Source organism: Heptranchias perlo, chromosome 24 (genome assembly GCF_035084215.1).
Source record: "Heptranchias perlo isolate sHepPer1 chromosome 24, sHepPer1.hap1, whole genome shotgun sequence".
In the NCBI taxonomy this organism is placed as follows: domain Eukaryota; kingdom Metazoa; phylum Chordata; class Chondrichthyes; order Hexanchiformes; family Hexanchidae; genus Heptranchias; species Heptranchias perlo.
This window is the reverse complement of record NC_090348.1, coordinates 33,008,816-33,033,851: the sequence shown is the minus strand read 5'-3', so window position 1 is coordinate 33,033,851 and position 25,036 is coordinate 33,008,816. Positions and strand designations below refer to the sequence as shown.

General features: G+C 41.4%; 1 protein-coding gene across 3 annotated transcripts in view; it reads left to right on the top strand.

Annotated features, from left to right (window-relative positions):
* Positions 1-25,036, top strand: part of sema3d (sema domain, immunoglobulin domain (Ig), short basic domain, secreted, (semaphorin) 3D) — a 265,383-nt gene that overhangs the window by 186,688 nt on the left and 53,659 nt on the right. For all 3 annotated transcript variants that reach the window (XM_068005026.1, XM_068005027.1, XM_068005025.1), the window contains exons 9-11: positions 13,000-13,114; positions 14,291-14,360; positions 16,808-16,952. In XM_068005026.1, the coding sequence (XP_067861127.1) occupies positions 13,000-13,114; positions 14,291-14,360; positions 16,808-16,952 (330 nt within the window). The remainder of the gene's footprint in view (positions 1-12,999; positions 13,115-14,290; positions 14,361-16,807; positions 16,953-25,036) is intronic.

Here is a 25,036-nt window from a genome sequence, read left to right as displayed (position 1 = left end):
CACACACCCACCACTCACAGGTCACACACACTGGCAGCTATTCTACCATGACAGGCACATCACACAAACACATTGCAGGACACTCACTGACACATTTCCCTCTGTCTTGCAGGAAAAGGTGGCGCATAGCAGCCTGCAGACCGAAAGACCCGAGGGAGAACAGGCATACATACACGTCCTCACCCCCCTGGAGGATACCATGCTGCGCATCATTGGGTGGGCTGCCACTGCAGCCATGGCCACTGGTGGCACTGGGGGTCCCGATGAAGGGGGTCTCTGCATACTTAATCCTCCTTCTCGTTTCCCACATCCCCCCTCAAACCACAATCTTTTCGGACGCACGTGCTGAAGATAGTGTCAGCATGCACACCTTACTCGCTCCTATCCCCGCTCCACAACTCAACCCGTCTCCCTTTATCATTGTAAGTACCCAGAACTGGAGCTGGCACCGTCCGTGGTGGAGGAGATGGAGGGGGACACTGAAGCTGCACTGTCACTAGATCTGTCACTCGCATCAACCAGCTCAGATACTGACACTGCGTGTCCTTTAGAGGCTAGGTTAGAGGAGGGATCTGCACGTGATGAGACACTGGGCACAAGTGCGTAGAAGCCGGGGTGGGGGGAACGGATACCACAGGTGCCAGCTCACCGGAGGGCGAGATCACACAATGGTTCTGCTGCCGAGGAGTCAGATGATGATTTCGATGGGCCAGGCTACAGAAGACAGCTGATGGGCGTACATCACCAAATGCTTGGTGCACTGGAAAGCCTGCCGGGAAGCCTGCGCACATTGTCAAGGGGCACGGAGGAGTCCACCTCGAACTTGGCACAGAGCTTTCCACAGGGCTTGCAGCCCATCCTCTCCCACATGGAACGGGTGGTGACTTCCATCAGCGCACCTGTGGAACTCATGATGCAGCATCTGATGACCGATGTCGCGGCTTCCATTGTAGCACAAACCGATGTCATCAAAGGTCTGCAGGCTTCAGTTGAAGCGCAGACGGCTGCTATTGTGGCTTTGGGTACCACTGTGGAATGGGGCTTCTAGGGCATCACAGCACTCCAGCAACCTGTTCTCCAGCTGATCATCAGGATTGCGCCATGGTTACCTTGACGGCCACAGGCGATGCTATCCTTGCCCTGCTCCGAGGCTGCAGATGTGCCTACAGCAGTTAACACAACCTTTTTGTTGAACCGCAGCCATCTAAAGCGCTGATCTTCGCTCAGATTGAGGTAAGAGTATTGTTCCCTGAAGGCCCTCATGGGATGTGGCCTCCTGCTCTGTGCCCTGTGCCACCTCCTCCTCCTTCTCCCTCTCCTTGCAGCTTGACCTGCTGTGCGTGGCCTCTCTGCATGCTTCAAGTCATGTTCTATGCCCAGTGACAGCCCGAGCAGGCCACCCATGGTTGCCAGGAATCTTATGCAGCACACAGTTGTAAATGACACCAACAGTAATGCAGGATCTGCCAAACCATTATAAAATAGCAACTCTATCCAAGTATAGGAAGCTTCAACAAACATATACAATTGTACCAGCAGACAGAAGCAATAATCCAGCCACCAACCTGAAACACCTGCATGATCCCTTTAAATAGCACTGGTGGGGGGTCCTCCAGGCCGTCTAAGACATGTTCAGCTGTTCGTGGTTAAGAAAGTTCGTTGGCTGGAGCGTTGAGTGCCAAAATGATGCCTATCCCTTTAAATCAGCATTTCACACTGATTTAACGCATATTCTCCTTACCTTACATGATGCCGGCGTTCGTTAGCTACGCGTGTGCAAATACCTTTACCAAAATGGTGTCCAACGCACATCACGCTAGAAGTGTGTGCGTGCATTCCGGACGCCATTTTGAGACCTTAGGAGGCCGTGTAGGGCCTGAAAAACGGGTGCTACACGGCTCAATTTCTAGCTCAAGTTGTCTAAATAGGAAATTCCAGGTATGTGTAGTGGTTGTAAACTCTTGAGGTCAAGCGGAAGGCTATTGTAAGTGGTTGTAAATTTCTGGCTCCAGGTCAGATGACTCCATCATGAAACACCTGGCTTTCTTTCTCTTCTCTTTTTTTTGTTTAAAGATTATTTTCCATCAAAGTGTGACTTCTGGAGTGCAACACATGATCGTTACAAGACTTTTTTTTTTACATACACTAGTGGATCTCCTGCAGTATTGCTTGTAATAAATTGGATGATACACTATTTTATAATGACAGAATTATTATGGCTTGTAACGTGCAGCCTATCAATCTACTGCTAAAGTGGAGCAATGTTTCAGCTCTTCTGACCCTTTACGGACAACAAAGTTTAATTGTTGTAAATAAATACCGACTGACATCACACACAGTTTAATTGTTATTTGGTCAGAGAACTTTGCAAAGTGGAATGTGCGTGTCCGTTTCAGGCTGCAGCTCAGAAGCACCGAGCTTTTTAAAATCATTGTGCAACTGTAAGAAAAGTGTGATTTCTGCATTCACGAATGAACCATTTTTAATATATTGTCGATACATGTAGGTATGATGCACAGTATGTGCACATAACAAAATTAAAATATTTAATCTTCATTCTGAACAAAGACACTATTTAAAAAGTTGTGTACTTCATAAGTAGGTAGTAATAATGGATACAGTAACAGTAAATCCTAGCAGTCAGTAAAATGTCAGAGCTGATGGACCATTTTGTAAGTGTTTATTTTTAAATCATCATGTTATCGTGGCTCATGATATATTTTGCAAGCTGTAAAAACGTACAGGTGTATCCCTGAAATGTTTACTGGGTGTTTTATTACTGAAGAAACGTTGATCCAATTTCCAATTAGTTTAGCAGACAAACCATTCCTTTTAATGACATGTTTGGCCTTGAAGTAACTTATTCTCTGCACTAATGACCGAACTTGATCCCATGTCAGCTGGTTCAATCACAAGAAAAAAAATGGGCTGCAATGAAAAATGTGCAAAGCTGGTGCCTATTGCTTAATTCTAGTTCTCATAATGTCAATAGGCAAACTATACAGAGGAATTTTTAGAATTGATTGTGACAAATACAGCAAATGATGTTCAAACTGTAATGCCATGTAATGGTGCCAAGCGCACAGTGGAGTGATTAGCTCATGTTGACCATATGGAGGTTGTGGAATTATGCTGACCATATGAACAGCAACATGAAATGATTCGCATGCATTCAATGGATAGCACTTTTCTCTATGGCAATCAGAAATTACTTCATTTGTTAATGCCATATGGTGTGTTAATCACATCTGTTTGTTCTGCATGCATATTAATATTAAGAATTTGCAACTTCAGACAGAATTATACAAGTCCAATGGTGTGTGGTGGTGAGGTTTGATTTAATCTGCACAAGTTGAAGGACTGAAGGCTATTCACGAAAAGCTATGCTGCCCAACTAGAAAAGAGGCTATCTTTATATGGCACATTTGACTCCAGTGGTCAAACCAGAGTTAAAGTTCTATCTATGGTAACAGCAAAACAGCAATCAAGATCTTTTGGATTTCTGTGTGAATCCAGTTAGCTAAACATGAAATCACATTGTCCACTGCACCTTTCCAGGCAGATGGTGATGTTATCACTCTACTATAATCTAAACAAAGCCAAATTTGGCTCCAAAATTAACTAGTTCTTGTTACAGAGACTGGGTTCAATCTAGTCCAGACTGATGGGATGAATGACTCCTTTCTCTGCTGGCTTGAGTTTGGCTGTTCCCAGTGGGTGTCAGACCACTGCATATAATTACCTATAACCCAACATTAAATCTGCAATCTCACTTCAAGAAACAACTTGACCCTGCATCTACCCCGCCCAATACCTGTCCTAGGAATACTTGATGCTGATAAACACAACTCCTAGAGCACGGACTTGCCCCTTGGGAACACGTAGTAGGAAATTGCAAGTGTGTTGCACATGATTTTTTCCCAGTAAAACAAATGGTCAGAAAATTGTGTTTGCAATTCCTGGATTTGCATCCTAATAAGTAAGGCTCCATGCTGGGAGTGCACAATCAGAAAATTGGTCTATAGGTTCCTCAGCACCCACATCCCTCATTCCAACTTGAAGATTCAGCATAAAAAATTTAAATGAATAGAAAGCTTTTTCAAAAAGTTTATTGCAGTGTTTTTTCAGCCAATTGCACTTACTGTTTGGCTGCAAAATATCTCCCGAGAGGAGGCTATACATCAACTGCAGGAAATGGAATTGGCAAGTCTGTTGATATCTTAAGGTAACATGGGGTAGTTTAGTCCTGCTGCCAGTTACAAAACTCTTGTTACTGCTTCTTGTATTCACAAGAGAAGGAAGAATTATTGATATTGGTGCAAATCTGCTTATGACTTGGAGCACAAATTGCTTGTCTGGTGCCACCCTGAAGGAGTAGAGTACACAATCATGCCTGTGAGTATCTGCACAGTGAGTTTCCAGCCTTCGCTCAGCCTTTGGAGGAGACAATAATTGGAGTTGGGGCACTTCTTTATAGAGTGGTGAGAAAATCCATGGGTGTCTTTATCCCAGCCACTTCTTTTGGCTTATAACACAAAAACATTGGCAGAGGCCTGGTAAAAGGTTGCCTGACCCCTCAGTTGGAGAATGGCATGGGAGGAACGTGGAAAGGTCAAGAAAAATGATATTTTTAAATAGGGTACAATAAATATATATTTATAAAAATTGGCTTTAGTGATCTTATAGCCCACGATTCAACCTCACATTCACGGAGGTTGTGCTGGTATGTCATGCTGGTATGTCAACTTGAGCTCATCCAAAACTCTGCTGCCTATATCCTAACTCGCACCAAGTCCCGTTCATTCATCACCCCTGTGCTTGCTGACCTACATTGGCTCCTGGTGTGGGAACGCCTCGATTTTAAAATTCTCATCCTTGTTTTCGTATCCCTCCATGGCCTCACCCCTCCCTATCTCTGTAATCTCCTCCAGCCCTACAACCCTCTGAGATCTCTGCACTCCTCCAATTCTTGTTTCTTGCACGTCCCCGATTTTAATCACTCCACCATTGGCGACTGTGCTTTTAGCTGCCTAGGCCCTAAGCTCCGGAATTCCTTCCCTAAACTTCTCTGCCTCTCAAACTCTCTCTCCTTTAAGATGCTCCTTAAAACCTATCGCTTTGACCAAGCTTTTGGTCACCTGTCCTAATATCTCCTTATGTGGCTCAGTGTCAATTTTGTTTGATAACGCTGCTGTGAAGTGGCTCGGGACGTTTTATTATGTTAAAGGTGCTATATAATCGCACGTTGTTGTTGTTGTTATTGTATAGTTCACCTTTCTGAGAATGGGGCGTTTGATGGGTCAAACTAAGTAGATTGATGGTCTCTTGGCTTCACAATATATGCCACTAAACAGCACGGCCTCCAAGCTATGTGAGTTTTAGGTTACCAACACTTGAAGTGTTTGTATGAAATTCCTTTGTCTGCTATTTTAGCAGAGTTGCTAATTCAATTATTTTTAACTGGCTAATGTCTGTTTAAGTAGCAAAAAAAATTCATAAACTTTTTGGTGCTAACATTCACACAGTACAATTTCAACACGCATGTCTTTTTACATTGGAAGAGAGATGGTTTTGTATTTTCCTCAGATCCTTGTGCCTTATTCTGGGGAAATCGTAAATGTCCCAAAACTCAGCATGAAACCCAAAAGTACCCAGGTTTGTTGCAGTTGTTACAGAGATGTTCTGCGCAGATCTGTTTTGTCTCTCCTGAGCCCTGTTATGTGAACACAGTAGACACCAAGTCCAAACTGAAGTTGCATGGTGTGATTTCCCCATTACTAATATGAAACCTATCAAAGAGACTCAGCGCATATGGGACATTACACAGTGAAGATGTGCTTTTGGGACAAGGCAGTTTCCATCAAAGTTTGAAACAGGTCCAATGGGTGTCAGTAGAGCTCTTAGTTTAAATTGGGTATGCTTTAGAATGAGGAAGAAAGTAATATTGCATTATAAATACTTGTTTTGTACTGATCCAACATCCTTTGAAGTTATGCTGCCTTAATGCCCCAGATAACAACTTGACACTGGTACCTGCGAGCTACAGCACTGAGTTAGACTGCTATATTTGCACTACTATCAAATCAGGGGAAAACAGGGCACAATGCATGTGTACTTCAGTGCATGTGCAATGCCCTGATAACTGGTGTGTGAATATCAATGAAACTTTAAACATTAGTGAAGAGCAGACTGTTTGAGCAACTTTTTACGAACATCTTACAGACTTCCAGCTTCTAAAACCCAAAATTAGCATCACAGAATCAGTACTTCCTAACTTACTTTTATCTCTATGTTCTTTCAACTTTGAAGGCTTTTGACTTTCTTGACTTTAAAAAATAAATTGCTGGGGATCTTTTTAAACTTATTTTAAAGCTTAAAAACATCCCTTTGCACTGATTGCAGTTATACATTGGCTGTAGCTGATCTAAAGCAGAAATGGTGTAAGAAGATCTCCTCAAAGTGGCCTCATGCCCAACACCCATACTTGGCCTAATAGTGATTTGGCTTTAGTTCTATGACACAGTTTATACCACTGTGCAGCTGAAACCACTTTTCAGCATATAAATAGCCTAATATTTAGAGAAGTGCAATAATAGTTAAAGCTGTCTTCCTTTAAAGCCATGAAAGTGAGCTTTAAGACCAGATCAACATGTTAGGATAATGCTATCGTAATACTTGTCCTGAAGACCTGTCACTCTCTTGTCATAGCATTTTCAAACAAACTGACAAGACAAGTCATTTTATTAATTCTGAAATGCCAGATGTACTTTAGGTAACCTGATCTAGAAGTTACATTCTTTAAAAACCAGTCAACCAGCAGAAAAACTGTCACTACAAGAAGTAGCTGTGCTATACACAACACTGAGCCATGCATTCATCCTTAAAGGGACAATGTTAACAAAATGACAGACTTTATTAGACTGACTTGCTGACACTGGGCCATAGATGAAAACCTTGCCCTATAGAAAGCTGGTTTGCTGCTCCCAATGAGGCATAGGGAATGATTTAATTGGTTTAACCATGTTGTACTCCAACTGCTTGTTTCTTCTAATGTGCACAGGCTATCCACGTTTCGCATGCTGTACTCTGTATGCTTGATGACCTGTCAGATTAGCAGTGATAAAATAGCGCCTTTGAAAAGGGATAATTTGCCACCATTTGGGAATTGCTTGCTATCTCCTTTTGCTTCCTGAGTGGAACCGAATCGGTCAGAAAGATAAAGGCCCGCTCACCTTCCATCTCACATTGACCGACTTGCCTGTTGTTGCAGCGTTGCTTGGTTTTCAGTGTTGCGCATTTGGTTTATTTATCCAAGATCAATGAGAATGTTTCTAGTTTTCATGAGTTAATTGCAGTGTGTGTGTTTAGCCAGTTGTGCAGATTGCTTCTTATTCTAGAGGAACCGAATAACAAACTCCAAAGCAGACGTCTGTTGTCAGTTTTTGGTATAGCAGGGACTGATTTAACAAGAGGTCAGGTAGAATACCAAAACAGAGACCCTGCTGAGCAAAGTAAGTTATCAACAGCTTTAAATAGACCATGAGCTTACTGATCTATGTTTATTTTAAATACATTTTTGGATACATTTTCCATTGCTGCCCATGATTCTCCTCACACCAGCATTTTTAATACTGAACAGTGGAAGGTTGTGAAATGGAATGATCCTGTGTTTACTGAGGTCTTGCAGTCGTTCTCTTTAGGGTAAAATCTAAACTGAAGTACAAATCCCAAATGAGCCAATTTGAGCAATTTAGGGATTTTATGATAAATATTCAAATCATGCACAATTTTGAATCATTTTGGATTTGGGGTGGCAGGAAATGATAATTTAAATTTCAACAGAAGGAATCAGCTTATCCAATAATTTCTCAAAGGGGTTAATATATTTTGGGGATGGATGAGTATATTTGACTCTTGATTATTTTTAGTAATCATGGAATTTGTATTTAGTACTGTCCCTCAGGAGATTCATTAGAGTAGATTACTGATTCCCTGTGAGAGGAGCAATCTTGATGTGCTGAATGACCATTGTCTTTTTATGTTTCTTAACATGCCTCTTTCCTATTATGTACTGTGTCCGAGGAGATTGAAGCTTCCTTCATGAGGACTTTAATCAATTGTTAGCCTTCCTACTTCACGCCAGCTGGAAAAGGTTCCTTATGTATAGACAACTGTTCCTTTCTGCAGATTCACTTACAATATGTTATGATCTATCTCCTCCCTCCACTCTATGACTTGTGATATCAAGACCAACTCAAGGGTGAGCTGCATTTCTTTCAGCATTTGATCTGGGAATTGATGCACATCTTTCCAAGCTCGTGTGTGTGTGTGGAGGGGGTGGGTATTAGCCTTAGTTTCTCTTGCACAGTATTTCTTAGCATGATTCATCTGTAATCAATCATTTAATTATATGACTATTAATTGTACATGACAGTCATTCCATTAGAGGAAGAAAATCGATTAACCATTCTGTCAGGGTAGCATGTACCTGGGCTGTGAATCCTTCCATCATAGTTTCAAGGGGTCATTGTAATCCAGAATTTCTGATGGAAGCCAGCAATTTCTAGAGGTAAATAGTCTGCTTACTTAGCATGATCCAAAATAAAGACAGATATTATCCTTTTTAAATGCTACTACTGTTATTAGTAATATTAAGCTGCTCCCAGTTGTCTTCATAATCACTCAATTTGGCAGCATTCCCAGTAGGATGACAGTGTCCCTTTAAGGGTATACTTAATAGTACAATTACACAAGCTAAGAGTTTCTATTCTGTCACAGTAGACTGGATTCCCTTCAAATTGTATTATTAAGCAATGTAGGAGCCCTGCTACAGACAGTGTGGAAGGATAGCTCTTCTACACTGTTTGGCTAGTTGAAGAGTATCATTGTTTAGCATGTCACTTACCAGGTTTGTAATCAGAAGTCTGCAATGGCACACAACATTGTGTTACAGATCATTGCTGTGCTCGAAGTGTCACAGTTGGATTGAAAGTTAACCAAGATATGTGAAAGCCACATCACAATAGGCATTGATTAATGTAATGAAGTGTTCCAGGAAATGCCCTCACAAGCTAGGAGCTCCAATTAAGCCCATCAGAACAGGAGGGAGAACAATCCTGTCTCTAGGGGGAATAGTCAGACCCCTCACAACCTGAAATCAGGCCTAGTATTTTGAGAGATGGAACTAAAGATAATACATTCATATTTTTGTTTAACCTTCTGCCTTCCAAAATACTAGGCCTGAGTTGCTCACACTAAGTCAGAGGATACGCTGTTTTATAATAATAAACATATTAAGTCATTTAATGCACAAAGTGCCATCAGGGCCATTGATTTTCGAGTCATTTTCCTCACATTTAATTTGTACAATCCCTCCCTCTTCAATTTGCTGCTGGTTTACTTTGAACCAATTAATAAAGTATGATGGCTGAAATCTGATTAAAAAATAAGTGCAATGCTTACTGGAAGTGCACATTACACGCAAGCCTTTTTAATATACTACTAGTCAATCTCCCATGCTGTTGCTCCTGGTAAATTGGTGCAAACAGTGTCTCCCTTATCAGTGTATGTTATCTTCTTCTTTTTCTGCTTCTCTCTCTCTCTTTGCTCCTTTCTCTGTCCTCCTCTGATCCTTTTTCTGTTTTACTCTCCTTTATTTTCTGGTGATGGGTGGCAGGGTTTGGCGTGGTGTGGCATGGCAAAGGATTGGCCCACCAATTGCTGAAGGCTGTATTTTTACATGGTGGGTGTGGGGCATTGATCAAGAAAGGGATCCCGCCAGTGCCACAGGCGGGCAGATCATGAGTAGGAGAGTCTTGGATGGCAGGATGGATATGGTCAGGATACAGGGCAGTAGCAGAAAGCAAAGCAAAGGCACTCTTGCACTCTTGTATGAGGTTTGCTCTTAGAGTCCCACACTCCGTCTTGGTGCCTCCCCCTTCCCCTTCCCCTTCCCACTGCCCTTTAGCTCCTATTCTGTCCTTTCCCTCACTATCCTGCTGCCTATCTTGATCCTCATCCCTTTAATCATTTTTTCCTTCCTGCTGCCACCTCACCTTCCCACTATCCCTTGCTCAGGTGCCTTCTCTCTTTTCCTTCGATCGACACCACTCCTTTCCAGTTGATCCTCTGGTTTCCCCTCCCCCTTACTCCTCCTCACACCTTCATTCCCCCAACACCTCCTTTTCCTCATTCCCTTCCCCATTACTCTATCTTTCTCCTCCCCTCACTCTTTATTCACTCCCCTATCTCCATCCCCATCCCTCTATCCTCCCACCAGCAGACCCCAAAGCCAGTTTGCAGCAATAATGTGAGAACCAGCAACTTGTTTTTTAAAGAACTTTAATAGCGCTATAAATAGAATCCAGCACTATCGGAACATAAAACAAATTGCCGGTTCCTAGCTTAGTGCTGCGATACTGGTGAAGGTAAAGGACGCAGATGGCCGGAAGACCTGAGGCCCAAGCAAGACGCTGCTGATGGATGGGAGATAGAGAGGGAGCATTGGGAACAGGCTGAGCACGTGGGCAAATGTTGGTCATGGGTAGGGCGGTTGAGCGAGAGAACCCAGAGGTCTGATAGTGGGGTGTCCTGCGTCAGGAAGGACAGACAGATCCAGAGGGAGGAGGAAAAGCCTTCAATAAAATAGAGTTTCTCAGATGGTTAAACTTGATAATGTGGGATTGAATACAATACTTGCATCACACCTTCTTCAAGCACTCATCAGTATATAGTACTTCTGCATAAGGAAAACAGTAGTTTAAAAAAATAAATCACCATAGCTTCAGTATTGCCTCAGCAACCTTCTGGGGCACAAAACCCACTTGTCCAATGTCAGCTATGGGTGCTGTCAGCATAACCGTCAACTTTAAATACAAATTGCTGTTGATTAGAAGACATTGGAGACTTTAGAATTTATACTGGTCAATTCCACATCAGTGCCAGTCTCCCGATTGGCATAAATCAACATGGATATCAGTCACTGTTGGATTCTACCGAGGTGATCACTGATAGAGCCAATAGCCAATGGCAGGTAAATGGTTCCCTTGTGAATTTGAGCCCTGAAATGGCAAGTCTTTAAGGGGCCTGCAAGAAAAAACGTTCAAACTACAAGACACGAGGCTTCAAACTAAAAAGCAATTTTCTCCTAATGAATTGTAAAGAGTACATTATAGGATAAATTTAGCGAGGCTGTGTATTGACGGTACATAAATTTGAGAATGAGATTTCAAAGGCGTTTCCTTAAACCCAGTAATTCCTGTATCAATGTAAGAATTGAGTTACTGGGTCAATTTAGGCCAAGCTGCTGAATGTGATGCCATTTAAAACTATAATAAATCTAATTATTTTTTATTAATCATGCAATGCTAGATTATTATAGAAACACAACAACACTCCCCACCATTCCCCAGCTAAGGAACCTGTATTCCTGCAGCCTTTCACACCACTTATAGAATTTAAAATAAGGACTGTGCAGGAAATCATTTTCTGATGCTATATTATAGTTGGTGTTTAGACTGTAACAGGTGATCAACATTTGGTAAATAAAGGGTTAATTTTGTGTGCAGCTAAATATTTTGAGGAAAGGAATGTTCAGCCTAATTGTTTTTAGGAGCTTTTTTTATGAATGAGGAAATTTAGCTGCCAGGACAGTGCATGTGCTGGGTTTCTACAGGAGGTAATTAACCCATTGCCCTTGCCAGAAATTTACAACAAAAGCTTTCAGTGAATCAGTGGTTTCATGGTGAAAAAATGGTTCCTGGTGAGGTCAGGGGTTAATGAAACAAAACATTAATAAGCATTATAAAACTCTCATGTCTATTAATTTAATCCTTTGATCTCTTTGGGGACGGAGTGCCCCTTAGAACTTTCACAATATGTACATTTTCTATCAAATAACAGCTCTAAGAAGGACTCTTGGAGCTTGCTTGTGCTGAACGTTAAGTTGAATTATATATTGATTTATTAAGCTGTAAAGGTTGGGTGCCAAAGTTGTGGGATGCCAATTTTGTTCCCATTATGCACAGTGAGCCTTCTCAACCGTAGCATAATAAAGCAATGCCAAGCAAAGAACACACCATTCCCCAGTGGGAGGGAAAGAAAGTAATTACCCAATTTACTCCGACAATAGGAGCTAATTATCAGGGTTTGGGGGACAAGCCAATTAGAGTCTCAGCCAGAGGCTTTGAAAATGTCCGTACTTTGATTGGATGAGCACCATACGTTTAAACTTGGAGGACGGTCCAACCAAACAGACTTGACCACAGCAAATGGAGGCAACCCTGTGAAGTAAAGGGCCTTCTCTAATGCCATCATATGAACCAATACCATCATTAGGTCGGGGTTCCACTGATTGCTGCAGGTAGCAAAACTAGTGTCACCATCATCACTTGGGTCGGGTCCCTTATTTTAGGGTTGGCTGTAGACGTCTCAGCTCTCGGACAACCCATACAGACCAGCGCTCACTCGAATGCAGGCCTGTTTGTATTTCTCCTCGTCAACAGGAAAGATCCCAGTTAGATTGACAAATTCACGAATGGAAACGCAGCTTTGTAGTAACTTTGCCATTGGTTTGAGGCTATGCTTGTGATTTCTGAGCAACTGGCAGTTACTCCATTGTTCTGAGCTATTCCACTGAAAAAATAAGGTAAACGAATTGGCTCTAAGGCAAAACTGGTTGTATTCCACTCCATAATGGGGTTTCAGAGAGAGATTTACAATGATTTGCTCTCCTGCATTTTGCAGGAGCAACATTGGCCAACACTCAATCAGTTCCCTTCCGACTCTCTCAGCCATGGAAAGGTCATGGCCTAGTGAAAATCAATACTGATAGCATTGATTTTCAGGGAACTGTCTCCCATGTATAATGCCAAAGCACAATGGATGTGTACTTGCCGATAATAATGAGGAGACCTCATTTGGTACAAATTTCAACTGAAGGTAAAACTGTAGACCAAATTCTTTGTACATGAATATTCTTACAATCCTCTTTAATTACAGAATGATGTCGGAGGACAACGCAGTCTCATCAACAGGTGGACTACTTTCCTTAAAGCCCGTCTGGTGTGTTCCGTCCCGGGCCCCGATGGGGTTGATACCTATTTTGATGAACTTCGTAAGTAAAATTTCCACTGTAGGACTTCATTTATTTTGTTCTTTTGTAAATAGTACAGGAAAGTTAGTCAAGGATGTCCTTAAAATTCATTGACGGTTAAAAGTTCAAACCTGTTTATTAAAATAAGTTCAGAAAGGACTGTATGGGCAGATATGAACATAGACCTGACTCTCAGCATAGCTACACAGAGAGGATTAAAGGAGCAATGTCTGTAACTGACATTTTTAATTAGTAGAATTATTAGTAAACCAACTGTCTCTTAATTCAAGCATAGCTACAATCCAGTTACCTTTTCGGGTCTTCCATTGTCAATGGCTCAGCAGACTGCACGCCCTCTCCTCCCCTCCACCTCCAGTCTGCATTTGGAACGATGATAGATGTGATAGGCTCATTGCTATGCCTATCTGCTCAGCTGATCTCGATGGCATCAGAATCAGCTGGGTTAAAATATCAACAAATAAATTTGTAAACTTTTTCTGAGTCCAAACCCTGACAGGAGACAGGGTTCTGGACAGAGGACAGAGTTCATCAAACAACAATCCTGGAATGCTCTGTGATTGATGGCCTTGCTGTCAATCTGAAAAGAAAAATCATCAACCACATCACTCCTCCCAAAAAATGTGTCACTTGAATTAATAGTGGAAGTCGCTGGCAAGCTGACCTCATTGGACTGACTAAGTTCTTGGGTGTTAATTCATTTGAAAGCCAATGTGTAGCATGGTAACAATATTCCTACAGCCTTTATCTGTTATTAATTTCCCCTTTCCCTGTCTACCTGTGCCATTTAGATTTAGGTGATCACCTCTGAGCAGGAAGACTGAGGAGTCTGACCTGCCTCTTTGGGCATTGCTAATACTGCTCCCAGTTTCTGTGAGAGGGGTTGTGGACATGTGAAAGAATTGCCTTCCTCTCTTTAACCTAATATCATAACCCTAGCCGTAGCACTGGGCAAAGGTTGGCATCTCACAATTGGATCAGGGAAAGACCAGAAGGGTTTGATCCAAGGGGCTTCATCAATGAGGCACAATGGGACAACGATGTCTAGATATTGATTGAAAACTAATATGATAATAGATTGACAGAAAAGTGTTTAGAAGATGTGCATTAGTGAAAGAACCTAATATATTTCTGTCTTACAAATTATTAATTTTAATAACATTATTATTCTTTGTGAAGAGGATGTGTTTCTGCTCCAGACAAGAGATCAAAGGAATCCTATTGTTTATGGAGTCTTCACTACTACAAGGTAAATGTTAACTAATGGCACATGTACCATCCATGAACAGTGTGTATTGTGTAGTATGCATCAATGGATCAATCTAGGAATTCTACTTTTATGTATCTGTATTGAAGAATGAAAATATACTTTTTTTGAACTGTCAGGTTAAGACAAGTGGTGACTCTTCTAATGTCAATCTCCCTTATCAAAGTTAGGATAGGTTTTGAGAAGATAAATGGTGAAAGATTGTTTCCATTGGATGGTGAATTGGTAACAAGGGTTGTAGACCCAGGATTATAACTATTAGGACAAATGGGAAGTTAAAAGAATTTTTTTTCACACAGAGGGTTAGTAGAACCACAAAATGTTTTGCCCCACATGGCTATTGAGGTGGAGACCATAACTTCATTAAAAAAGCTATTCAATAAGTATTTTAAAGGGAATAATATAAAAGGATACTAGGAAAATCTGGAGAAATGGGATTAGACGGTTCGAGTTAATTGCTGGCATAGGCAATGTTGAGATGGCTGAATGGTTGCCTTCTGTGCTGTAATTTCTATGCTTCTTACTAGTGACTAATATTGCTCTATTCTGAAGCTCCGCGGAGTGGGCTGCTTACGTTTCAGGAATGATGTGTGTCGACTGTTTTGTGACCGTTTACTGCTAGAAAATGTTCCTGTGTGGACATTGAGGCAGGGCAGGATTAGATCAGCTGAGTTGTTGCACACAGTCGAATTGCTTCATAACATTTGTTGCCTGGGCTCACACATGAAGGAAGGACACTTGGGTAAGCTATCCTGAGGGTGGACAGCACCTGTGGAACCATAGCCCAGCATGTGTCAGTGCCTTCAGGGCAGGAGGGAAGAACATTGGGAAGCATTACTGGAATAGGTCACTGAATATCCTGAACCAGAAATACAAAAGGAATTCTGGAATAATGGGAGAGGCAATTGCATTCAGAGAATTTACAAACAACCAAACTGAATAAACAGACAGTAGTGGTACACACACTATACTACAGTGTGCCCTTCATATAATTCATTTTAGGGTCTTAAACTGTCAAAAATAAAGGTTTTTATTTTGTTCAAATTATCACAAAATAATGTGAAGCAGGAACAATTTATTTGATCAGTTGACAAATTTATTTTCACTGCCAAATATCATTTTGATAAGTTTGGAGAATTCTAAGTGAATTTTTCTTGAATTGTTCCTGTAATCTTGTATATTACAGGGTTAATGTTTGGGATTGTGTGTTAGAGAGGGTTTTGCATCCTTTGGGAATCCAGCCCACACAATGAGATGAAAGTCTCTCTCAACCATCTGTTGGAGTTGGGGTAAATTCTACAGCACAAAACTATCCATAACTCAGTGCTGATTGGCACAAAATTGCAAACCTCACTCACTGTTGCTATCAGGATGGCTAAGCAGGCCAATGGAAAAAAAATCACACTGGTGCAGTAATGGGTGCCATGCTGAGGTTGAGGGTTAGGTTGTTGTAGGGAGCAGAGTAGAGGGAACTTTGCTCTGCATCTGGCCCATGCCATAACTGCCCTGGGAGTGCTTGATGCTAACACAGAGTGTACAAAGTAGAAACTGTTCTATTCCTTCGCAGTGATCTTCCAGCATATCTGTCATTGGATGCGCTTGATGTGAATGCTTTTAACAATGAATTTACATTTTCATTTTTGAATGTGAAAATATTTATCGTTGTTTTCAACATGATCGGTGTGATGTTCAAAATACTGTTCGAAATAAATAGTTCACACAAGTTTCCAGTACAGCAAGTGACTAAATACATTGTTTGGTGTGACTATCAGTTTCATCCTCTGTTTAGGGAGCACGTTATATTTGAAAATGTTGGGGGAGAAATTAGACATTGATTAGCCCATTTTTCGGGCGTGAGATAGGCGAAACGGGCTCCAAAATCATGACACGACCTCCCATGCCCAATTGACCGTGGAAATGCGCCTCATGCAGAATTGAATCAGGTGACTTTTAGTTGCCCAGGATGCCCGCCTGTGACAGGCGGCAGGCTGATTTGGTTCTGCAAATCGCGGTCCTACGCTGGTTGTAGGAGCACAATTAGAAACCGGACAGCAACCAGGAGGAAATTGTGCAGCTCCCATTGGATGCTCACTTGTTGCCCGCAGCTCACCGTTTAATTGCAGATGGCGCCAGATGCATATTTGGCACGGGCCTTGCTCTGGCATGGACTGGTGCACGGAGCGACCGCTCCACTAACTAACTGCCCATTTCAGACCAAAGTCCAATTTCTCCCCTGTTATTCTTTAACACAAGAGTGTACTTCTAACACTTGTTTGATATGAACCCTATTTTGATGCCTTTTTTTAGCAGGGAAACTCCTAACATGGCATATCAGACTTTATCTACCTACCAAATATTATTTTTCTTTAATAAAGAAACAATACAAGACCATAACATTGCTATTAATTTGTGTATATTCTTTTACTCAGTTCAATCTTTAAGGGCTCTGCAGTGTGTGTGTACAGTATGGCTGACATTCGTGCTGCTTTTAATGGGCCGTACGCTCACAAAGAAGGCCCTGACCATCGTTGGGTGGAGTACGATGGACGCATCCCTTACCCAAGACCTGGAACAGTAAGTGCACTTTAGAGGCAGAGTTGTGTTTAATTGCAGTGTTAATCACTGAGGTGTTACTGTAAACAGCTATTCTGAATGTGCTTCACTAATGTGAGGGTTTTAATGTTGTCCATACTGCTCAAGCATCTATGAACTGTGCCATTTTAGTGTATTCCTGTAGCAACAGGAGAGGAGTGGTTAATAGAACAAAGTACTACAATCTGCAGTCAACATATATGTACAAACAGATAATATTTCCTTTATCCTAATGGTTTTCTCATGACATTAATTGACATATTTTAAGACAAGAATGGTTTGGCTACAGTTATGGAAAATAGATGATAGTAATCTATTTTTGTTTGAAGTATTTTCTTCCCTGATTCGAGCAGACATTCAGATTTCTGCATCAAACCTCCCCATCTCTCTCACCGCCCCAGAGGTCTGCTTTTTTTGTTTGATATTAATACAGTTCCATGGCTCAGCTGTCGGATTGTACTTCCAGCTCATTCCACATTGTGGCAAGCACCACCTATTGGTTCATTTGTGAACTGGCAATCACAAAGTCAATATGCAGCATTAACTTCATTGTGTTGCATTAGAGCAGCATACCTCTTTACTAACTAGTAGAAAAAAGATGGCTATTAAGAGTATTACAAGTCTCTTTAGAAAAAGATCGCATTACTTGTTCCTGTAATGCATTTGAACAGAGGTGTTAACCCATTTTTCTTTCCCTCTTTCCTTTTCTTTTCCTTTCCTTCCTTTCTGACTGTGTTCTCCTTTAAAATATAAGGAATCTTACAACACCAGGTTATAGTCCAACAGTTTTATTTGAAAATCACAAGCTTTCGGAGGCTTTCTCCTTCGTCCGAAAGGAGAAAGCCTCCGAAAGCTTGTGATTTTCAAATAAAGCTTGTGATTTTCAAATAAAACTGTTGGCCTATAACCTGGTGTTGTAAGATTCCTTACATTTGTCCACCCCAGTCCATCACCGGCATCTCCACATCCTTTAAAATAGTGGAGGAAGGAATTTGATATAGATGCACTTAGTGTTTGTGCCCTTATAAATAAATTTTCAGTCACATTTTTTCCTTAAAGTACAGATTGCTTGCTGATAGCCAATTCTGAAAGTACCAGCATACTTTTGATAGATGATTTTAATTGGGAGCATATCATAACTAAATAACTTGGCACTTAGCTTCCTTCATGGGGAGAATTATTGCCGCACCATGTGTTGCACAGGATGTGCCGTGATCGTTGCATGAAAATTCGGTGTGTTATGGCAAGATTTTCTCAAGCCTAGAGACACGGCTAATCTTTATTGACATACTTTAAATTTGTTTCAGTTTGGAAAAATATTATATTGCAAATGAAAATCACACCTGCGGTAGTGGAAATGATTTGCTGAAGTTATTTTACACTCTATGGCAGGTTTTTACTGTCTCTGACTTGTGAAGAATTTATGTAATGTTTGATATTGATGCAGCAGCTGCTACCCAGTGAATAACGCATGACATATTTATGCTTTCTATTGTTCTAACATTTTTCTTAAGGCACTCTTAAGAGTATTAAAAAAGTGTTCAATTTAACAGTTAATATTTTTATAATTAGAAATTAATGAAAAGATGTGTTTAACAGGGCAGGAACTAGCATTGTGGGAAATGGCAGACCTAAAGACACCTGAAGTTAGTAACACAATATAACTTTGAAGCTTCAAAGATGTTTCCTTCTCTCCTTTCTGACTAATATTCTTTGTTTCTTTCCTTTTGTATTTCCTTACAAAATCTTTTTTCTCCCCACTTCAAAACTGTGATTTATGGTATGTTCAACATAGACTAGCAACCCTTTAGTGTCTTCATGTGCGAGACAAGGCAACCTCATGAATCCATTTGTACTGACATCAAATTTAGCACCAATCAGGAATCGAACATGGAACTTTTCTGGCCTATGTCGTTCAGCCCATCAGCACATGTTGTATTTAATCACTCAGCTATTTGGTTGAGAAACCCCTCCCCCGTGATGCATTTTACAAAGTGGATTTAACATCTGCCAGTAAACTTTGGTCTGAGTTTTCTTGTGAAATTAGAAAGAACAAAGTTGAAATTCATCATTATCGATAGACTATTCTCTAAACTATTGTAAAGTAAAAGTGGTTTTAAAAGCAATCACAGAGACTATGGAGCCTATTTTAAGTGCTTCCGCTTGGCGTAAATGAAGTGGTTGCTGCCTGAAAATGGTGTTGGGTCACTCACTGCCCTGTTTACGCTGACACTCCAGCTACTGCCATCTTGGGTAAGGTCCTGAGAAAAGCAGCTGGAGTGCCCGCCTGTTTCAGGCAGGAGGCCACTTGTAATATGCAAATCGGTTCCCACGACATACAAAGGACACTGACTGCAATTTTGAGGCATAAACAGGTGGAGCATGCTTCACTGATGCTCCGTCTATCTCTATCGGCCTTGTGGCCTAACCAACGATCCTTAAAGGGAACACAGGATGACGCTTAAAAAAACAACCAAAGATAAATAGCTTTTATTTTTGTGGGCCAGGTGGAACAAGCGTTTTCCTAGGCCCTCAAAAATACTCTGGCCCACTGGCATCCTGCGCGAGCCCACCCAGCCGATGTGTAGGAGTTGGCCAATTTCCCACCCTGTCCAACTGGCAAGCTGCCTCCAAGTGCCAGTTTGGTGCCCACATATCGCTGGCAGCATGCAAATGAGGCCGGGCCTCAAAATAGCTTCGGCCTCACCATGGTAACATCAGGTGGACGGCACACGTGTTCCACCCGCCAACTGCCCGTAATCAGCCCCGTAAGCTGATAGCAGCCTTAAAGCTAACATTCTAATGCTCACTCCTACTTTTATAAAAGAAAGAATACTAGCAAAAAAGTCCACAAACTTAGAGCTTGCGGTAGAGAGGTTGAGTTTAGAACAATTAAAATCAACATCGTCATTACCGTTTTGTAAAAAAAAAAATTCACTACTGAAATCAGCAGTGATGGTTAACCTATAGCATTTTAAACATTTACTTAATAAAGTACAGAGCACCTTAAGTAATCAATAAAATGAAAAAACAAGTCGAGTTATATAATTAGATTGAGTCAAGATGCCCGGTAAAGAATATCGAGAGCTTTCCCTTTGTCCTTCTTCTGAGATTGTTTCTATATTTTTCTCATCAATTTTCTTCCCTTGCACCCAATGGCTTCTTGTTAGACTGTTAGATGCTCGCCTGTATCTTGCTCAAGTGGCCGTTATTCATTTGCGAGCCTTGTCAGTGAGTTCCAGCATGCAATTTGACCACAGAGGGCATCACACCGAGCCTAATGCTATCTTCGTACAACATTCACACATGCGCTTCTGGTAGGGGTTGGCAGATAGTGGTCAGGAGAGGGAACCCAGGCGTATCTTTTTTTTCCTCTCCATAATTTGAGGGCACTGAGGACAATTGTGGACTCCTACTGTGCCCCCTGGCTGAGATCAGCTATCTCAGCACAGATCAAACCTGAGACCTTCCTAGCTCAATTCTCTCACCGCATACTGGCCAGAGACATCATTGATTTTGTGTCTTCTTGGGAGTTCTGTTTTTCCTATTATATTTGGCAGGTGTAATAAGCCAAAATAATTCACACTTGTAATAACATTCTCTTCATCTCAGTCAGCAGTGCATTGAGGAGCAGACAGAAAAATAAGAAATTGTGTAAAAAGCCTATTTTATCTGGGTCAGCAGACTAACTAACACCATTGTGGGAACGCCATCGCCACGAGGACTGCAGTGGTTAAAAGAAAAGGCCCACCACCTTCTCAGAGCAATTTGGGACAGGCAATAAATGCGGCCTTGTCAGTACTGCTCACGTCCTGAGAACAACCAAAAAAAAGATGGAGTCCACTCAGCCCATCATTGTGCCAATGCTATCTACTCTAATTCAATTTTTCTAGCCTTTCCCTATACCCTTTAACATCACTTTTAGAATGCAATATTTGCCATAATTCATTTTTCATATTTTAGTTTGCAATTTTTAGATAATTAAAACAACCATATTAATAAAATAGAACTATTCACTGTCTCTCTCTGTCACGGTGCAGGTCATTCTGATCCCTGGTTACAGATATTGTCAGCACTGCCCTTTAGCACACCCTGGAATTTCACTGCTGAAAGATTACTGTATTCTGGAACTGATAAATAAGTAAAGTGGTTAATTTTCCCTTATCTTCCCAAGGATCCTGCCTTATTAATTAAAACGGCTTTTGATGGTGAAGGCATAGAATAATAACAAGGAAATGGTCTGCTGCACAAACACAGGCACTGATAGTGTCACAGAAGTGACTCAGTGGTTGGTGGACGGGGAAACACACTTGATGAAAGATTAGGTAGAAATATTCTGGGAGGAGAAGAGAGGAGAAAGAATAGGATAATTCATACGAAAGTGGATTAAGCTGGAGGATGTTTATTTTAATAAGTACTGATTGGTCAGGTCATGTAAAACTTTGGGTTGGGAAGGAGACACCATTTTAATGAACTCAGCAACAGCCTATTCCTGAAGTACCATCCATGCTATGTTTTAATGACAATTGAATGCACTGACTGCTGCAGGTTTGGAGAGAAGGAAGGAAAGGGTGTATATGTACACATCAATGTGGGTCCACCTTGGTGTCTGCTTGGGTGAGACAGATCTCATAGTCCTACTTGAAGAGCAGGGAATTTTCCTGGCCCGAGCTAATATTACTCCATCAATGAACAACAAAAAAACTTGCACTTGTATAGTGCTGTTAACATAGAAATACATTCCAAGGCACTTAACAGAGGGAAAAATAAAGGGGAACAAATGCTAAGCCATGATAGGAGAGTTAGCAAAGGTGACTGAGAGTTAGGTTGAAATGATGGGTTTAGGAAGCCTGTTAAAGATGGAAGAAGCAAGGCATGGAAAGGGGATTAGGGAGTGGAACTGAGGTGACTGGATGTTCTGTTGATGAGGGAGCAGGAATGTGCAGGAGTTTGAAGTTAGAATCAAAGTAATTACTTTGAAGTGCAACAGTTGTTGTGCAACACTACCAAAACAGATAAGCTGGTCATTTATTTTTTCTTAATGGGATCTTGCTGTATGCAAAATGACTGGCATTTTCCAAAATAACAGCTATTATATTGCAAATAAATTCTTTGTATGAAAAGCATTTTAAAATGTTTTTGAGACATGTGCTATATAAATCTTTTTCTGAGAGTATATGTATCCAAGCATCTGTATGTGTTGTGTGTTGGTATATATCCGCACATGTGTGCGTCTACAGATGTGCATGTGCATCTGTGCATGTTTGTCACTGAAATCAATAACAACCCAACACAGATAAAATGTGTTGAAATGTTAGAAAGTTGCAGCTGTAAAGATGGCATTCATTGACTTTGTGGCTGCCCTGACATTAGTATCAGAGTAAAACATGAGTTGTGGCCATTGAATTAAATTTGTTGCATGCCAGTAGGTAGCATTTAAGGAGGCAGACTGTACACACAGACAATGAGCACACAGTCTGCATGATTTAACTTCAGCCAGAGTGTGACAAGCCATGACCACATCATATGGACCTTATCACAGGCTGGCACTGCTCCAACTTCCTTCTTTCACTTGATCTATGATGGTGCCAAATTTCGTTCCCTTGAGCAGTTTTCTATCTACCATATCAGGTCAGAACTGACAGCTGCATTCTGGTTTGGGTTCAAAGGGTTTGCTGTTTGAAGGTAACACAGCCCAATGTTAATATTGTTGCACTGTGTCACTGCCTATGGTTAGTGCTCATGCAAGCGCACATTACTTCAATACTTTAATGTGTTTATAGTTTTGGAAAAGCCACAGTTCTGTACCAGTTTATCATCTTGCTGGCATCCTAATAATGATTACAAAGGGTATGTTTTTACAGCAAGTTTAGCATCGGTGTGAAGTGGTTTCTGACCTGACTCTGTTTGACACCTTGGACTCCTAAACCTATCTGATACAGATTTACATGTTTAGAAAATGGGAATTTTCCCCTGCACGCTCTCTAAATATTTACATGTTATTTGCTAGGAGAGGAGCTGTGACAAGGCACCGGATTCTGCCCTGTGTAAGACAACTGGAGTTCCAGTCACACGTAGACCGGGCAGCATTAAATGGGGTAATGCCTGGCTGGAATCTGTATTGCAACTATTGGTCTGCAGCCAAAAGTCAATAAAGATGAGGGAGCCAACAAGCTGATCCTTCCATTGAAACCTATAGCTTTCTCTCATTACAGTGTCTAACTGCCTTATGAATGAGTCTGGAGATTCTTCCACTACTTTAGAGGAAGATCACGCCAGGTGTTATTTATCCACGGTTGTTCCACTTAGCACTTTTGGAATGACAAATTTGAGGAAAAAAATCAAGAAAGTGTAAAAGATCCACCGAGGATTCAATGAAACTAAATGCTGTGTTAGCTTTCAATCCTTTTTTTCTTGGTTGTGCCCCATCAGATGTATAACAAACACTGTGCTCAGACTCATTTTTCCCTGGCACTAAGAGATGGAAATAAATGACGATGCCATAAGTAAGGCCTGTCAAGATTGATTGCTAGAGGGGGAAAAAAAGACGTAAGTCGCCGTTATACTTGGAAAATAAGTCATTGATGACATTTGGCAAGGAGAAATCTAACATTTGAGAAATGGAAAAAATGGATGTTTTACTGGGTATCCTTCTGATATTCTGAGAGACATAGAAACTGTTTATACTGAAAATTTAAAAGCGGTCTGTACTTCCTTTTAAAGTAGGAATTCGATAGCCCCTCATACTCTCTGGTGTAACGTGAAGTACTTCCAGCTCCTGTACTAATAAAGAAGCAATATTATTCCTTTACCTTTATAGAGTTGCCTCTGATGGCAAGAGTCCTGTTGCAGGCACATCTACAGGCTAAGTGACCTGGTACCAGGCCTGGTCAGAGACACTTAATCCTGCCTGAGAGGTGGTTTCGCTGGTTACCTCTGATGGTAAACTGCTGTTCAAAGCAGAGATAAGTAACTGTTACTGATGGCATCAGGTCTATTATTTTGGTTATTGCTGCTGAAAGCTCAAACAGAAGGAAGGATTCTCATTTCTGACACTGCTGGCCTTAACCAAGCTTCCCCTGGCATTGGAGTAGGCCCCAGCAAGAGTAATAAGATCACAAATGGTGAGTTGTTCTACGTTTGTCAAATGCACCCTGAGTGTTCTCAGGGCAAATTCCACAGCAAAGGAACCAGTACAGTTATGAAACAGCTTCCATTAGAATGGTTCATAAAATAAAATGAATATAAAATTACTAGGGTAGATTGTTAGTCCTAAATGATTACGAACCGGTATAAATCTAGCCAGGAGAGAAGCATGCTAATAGCTTTAAAGTTTCTTGGATTAGCATAAATATTCACAGCCCCATGTGGGCTTGTTGTGGGGAGCTATGCTAATGGGAGAGACTGAAAACTTGGAGTGTAGGTGCCATTTAAAGGGAAGTAGCTGCATAAGGAGGCAAAAATCTTTCTTGCCTTTAGGAAGATTCAAGAGGTATTTTAATCTGATCGCAGTCTTTAGCAAGGTTGAAGGGGAAGGTGGTGGGAAGGAGTGACATGCAAAAAGGAAACCCAATGTGGAAACACAATTTGCAGCTGGGGGACAGTTGATGGAGCGGCCCAGCCACCGATCCTTTGTAGCTGGTGAAGTGGAGATTCTGCTGCCTGTGGAGCATATGAGAAGGATTGGCCTCTTTGGCATTCCATTGGGCAGCAGTGTAGCATGCCCGAGGTGTAATAAATAAAGCCTGAAGTGACATTCACAGTCACTGGCAGTGTTACATCTGTGCTGCAGGTCAGATTGCAGCAGAAAGTGCAACTCTGCCCCTGCCTCCCAGATGAATTGAAGCCTTGGACAAATCCAAGTAAATGCGCCTCTGCTGGTGTTAGTGGGTGAGAGGACAACAGGGGTGTGCACAGTCCTTCTGTGCTGAAAAGTCAGTTGTCTCCGTACCTCTGTCGTTCCTCTTTCTCTTTGCCCAGATAAAAAGAGATTCCCAGAGAGACACCCATTGTGCCAAAGGTGGGTTATTTTCAAACATAGGTGCCCTGATAGCTGCCCTAAAAAA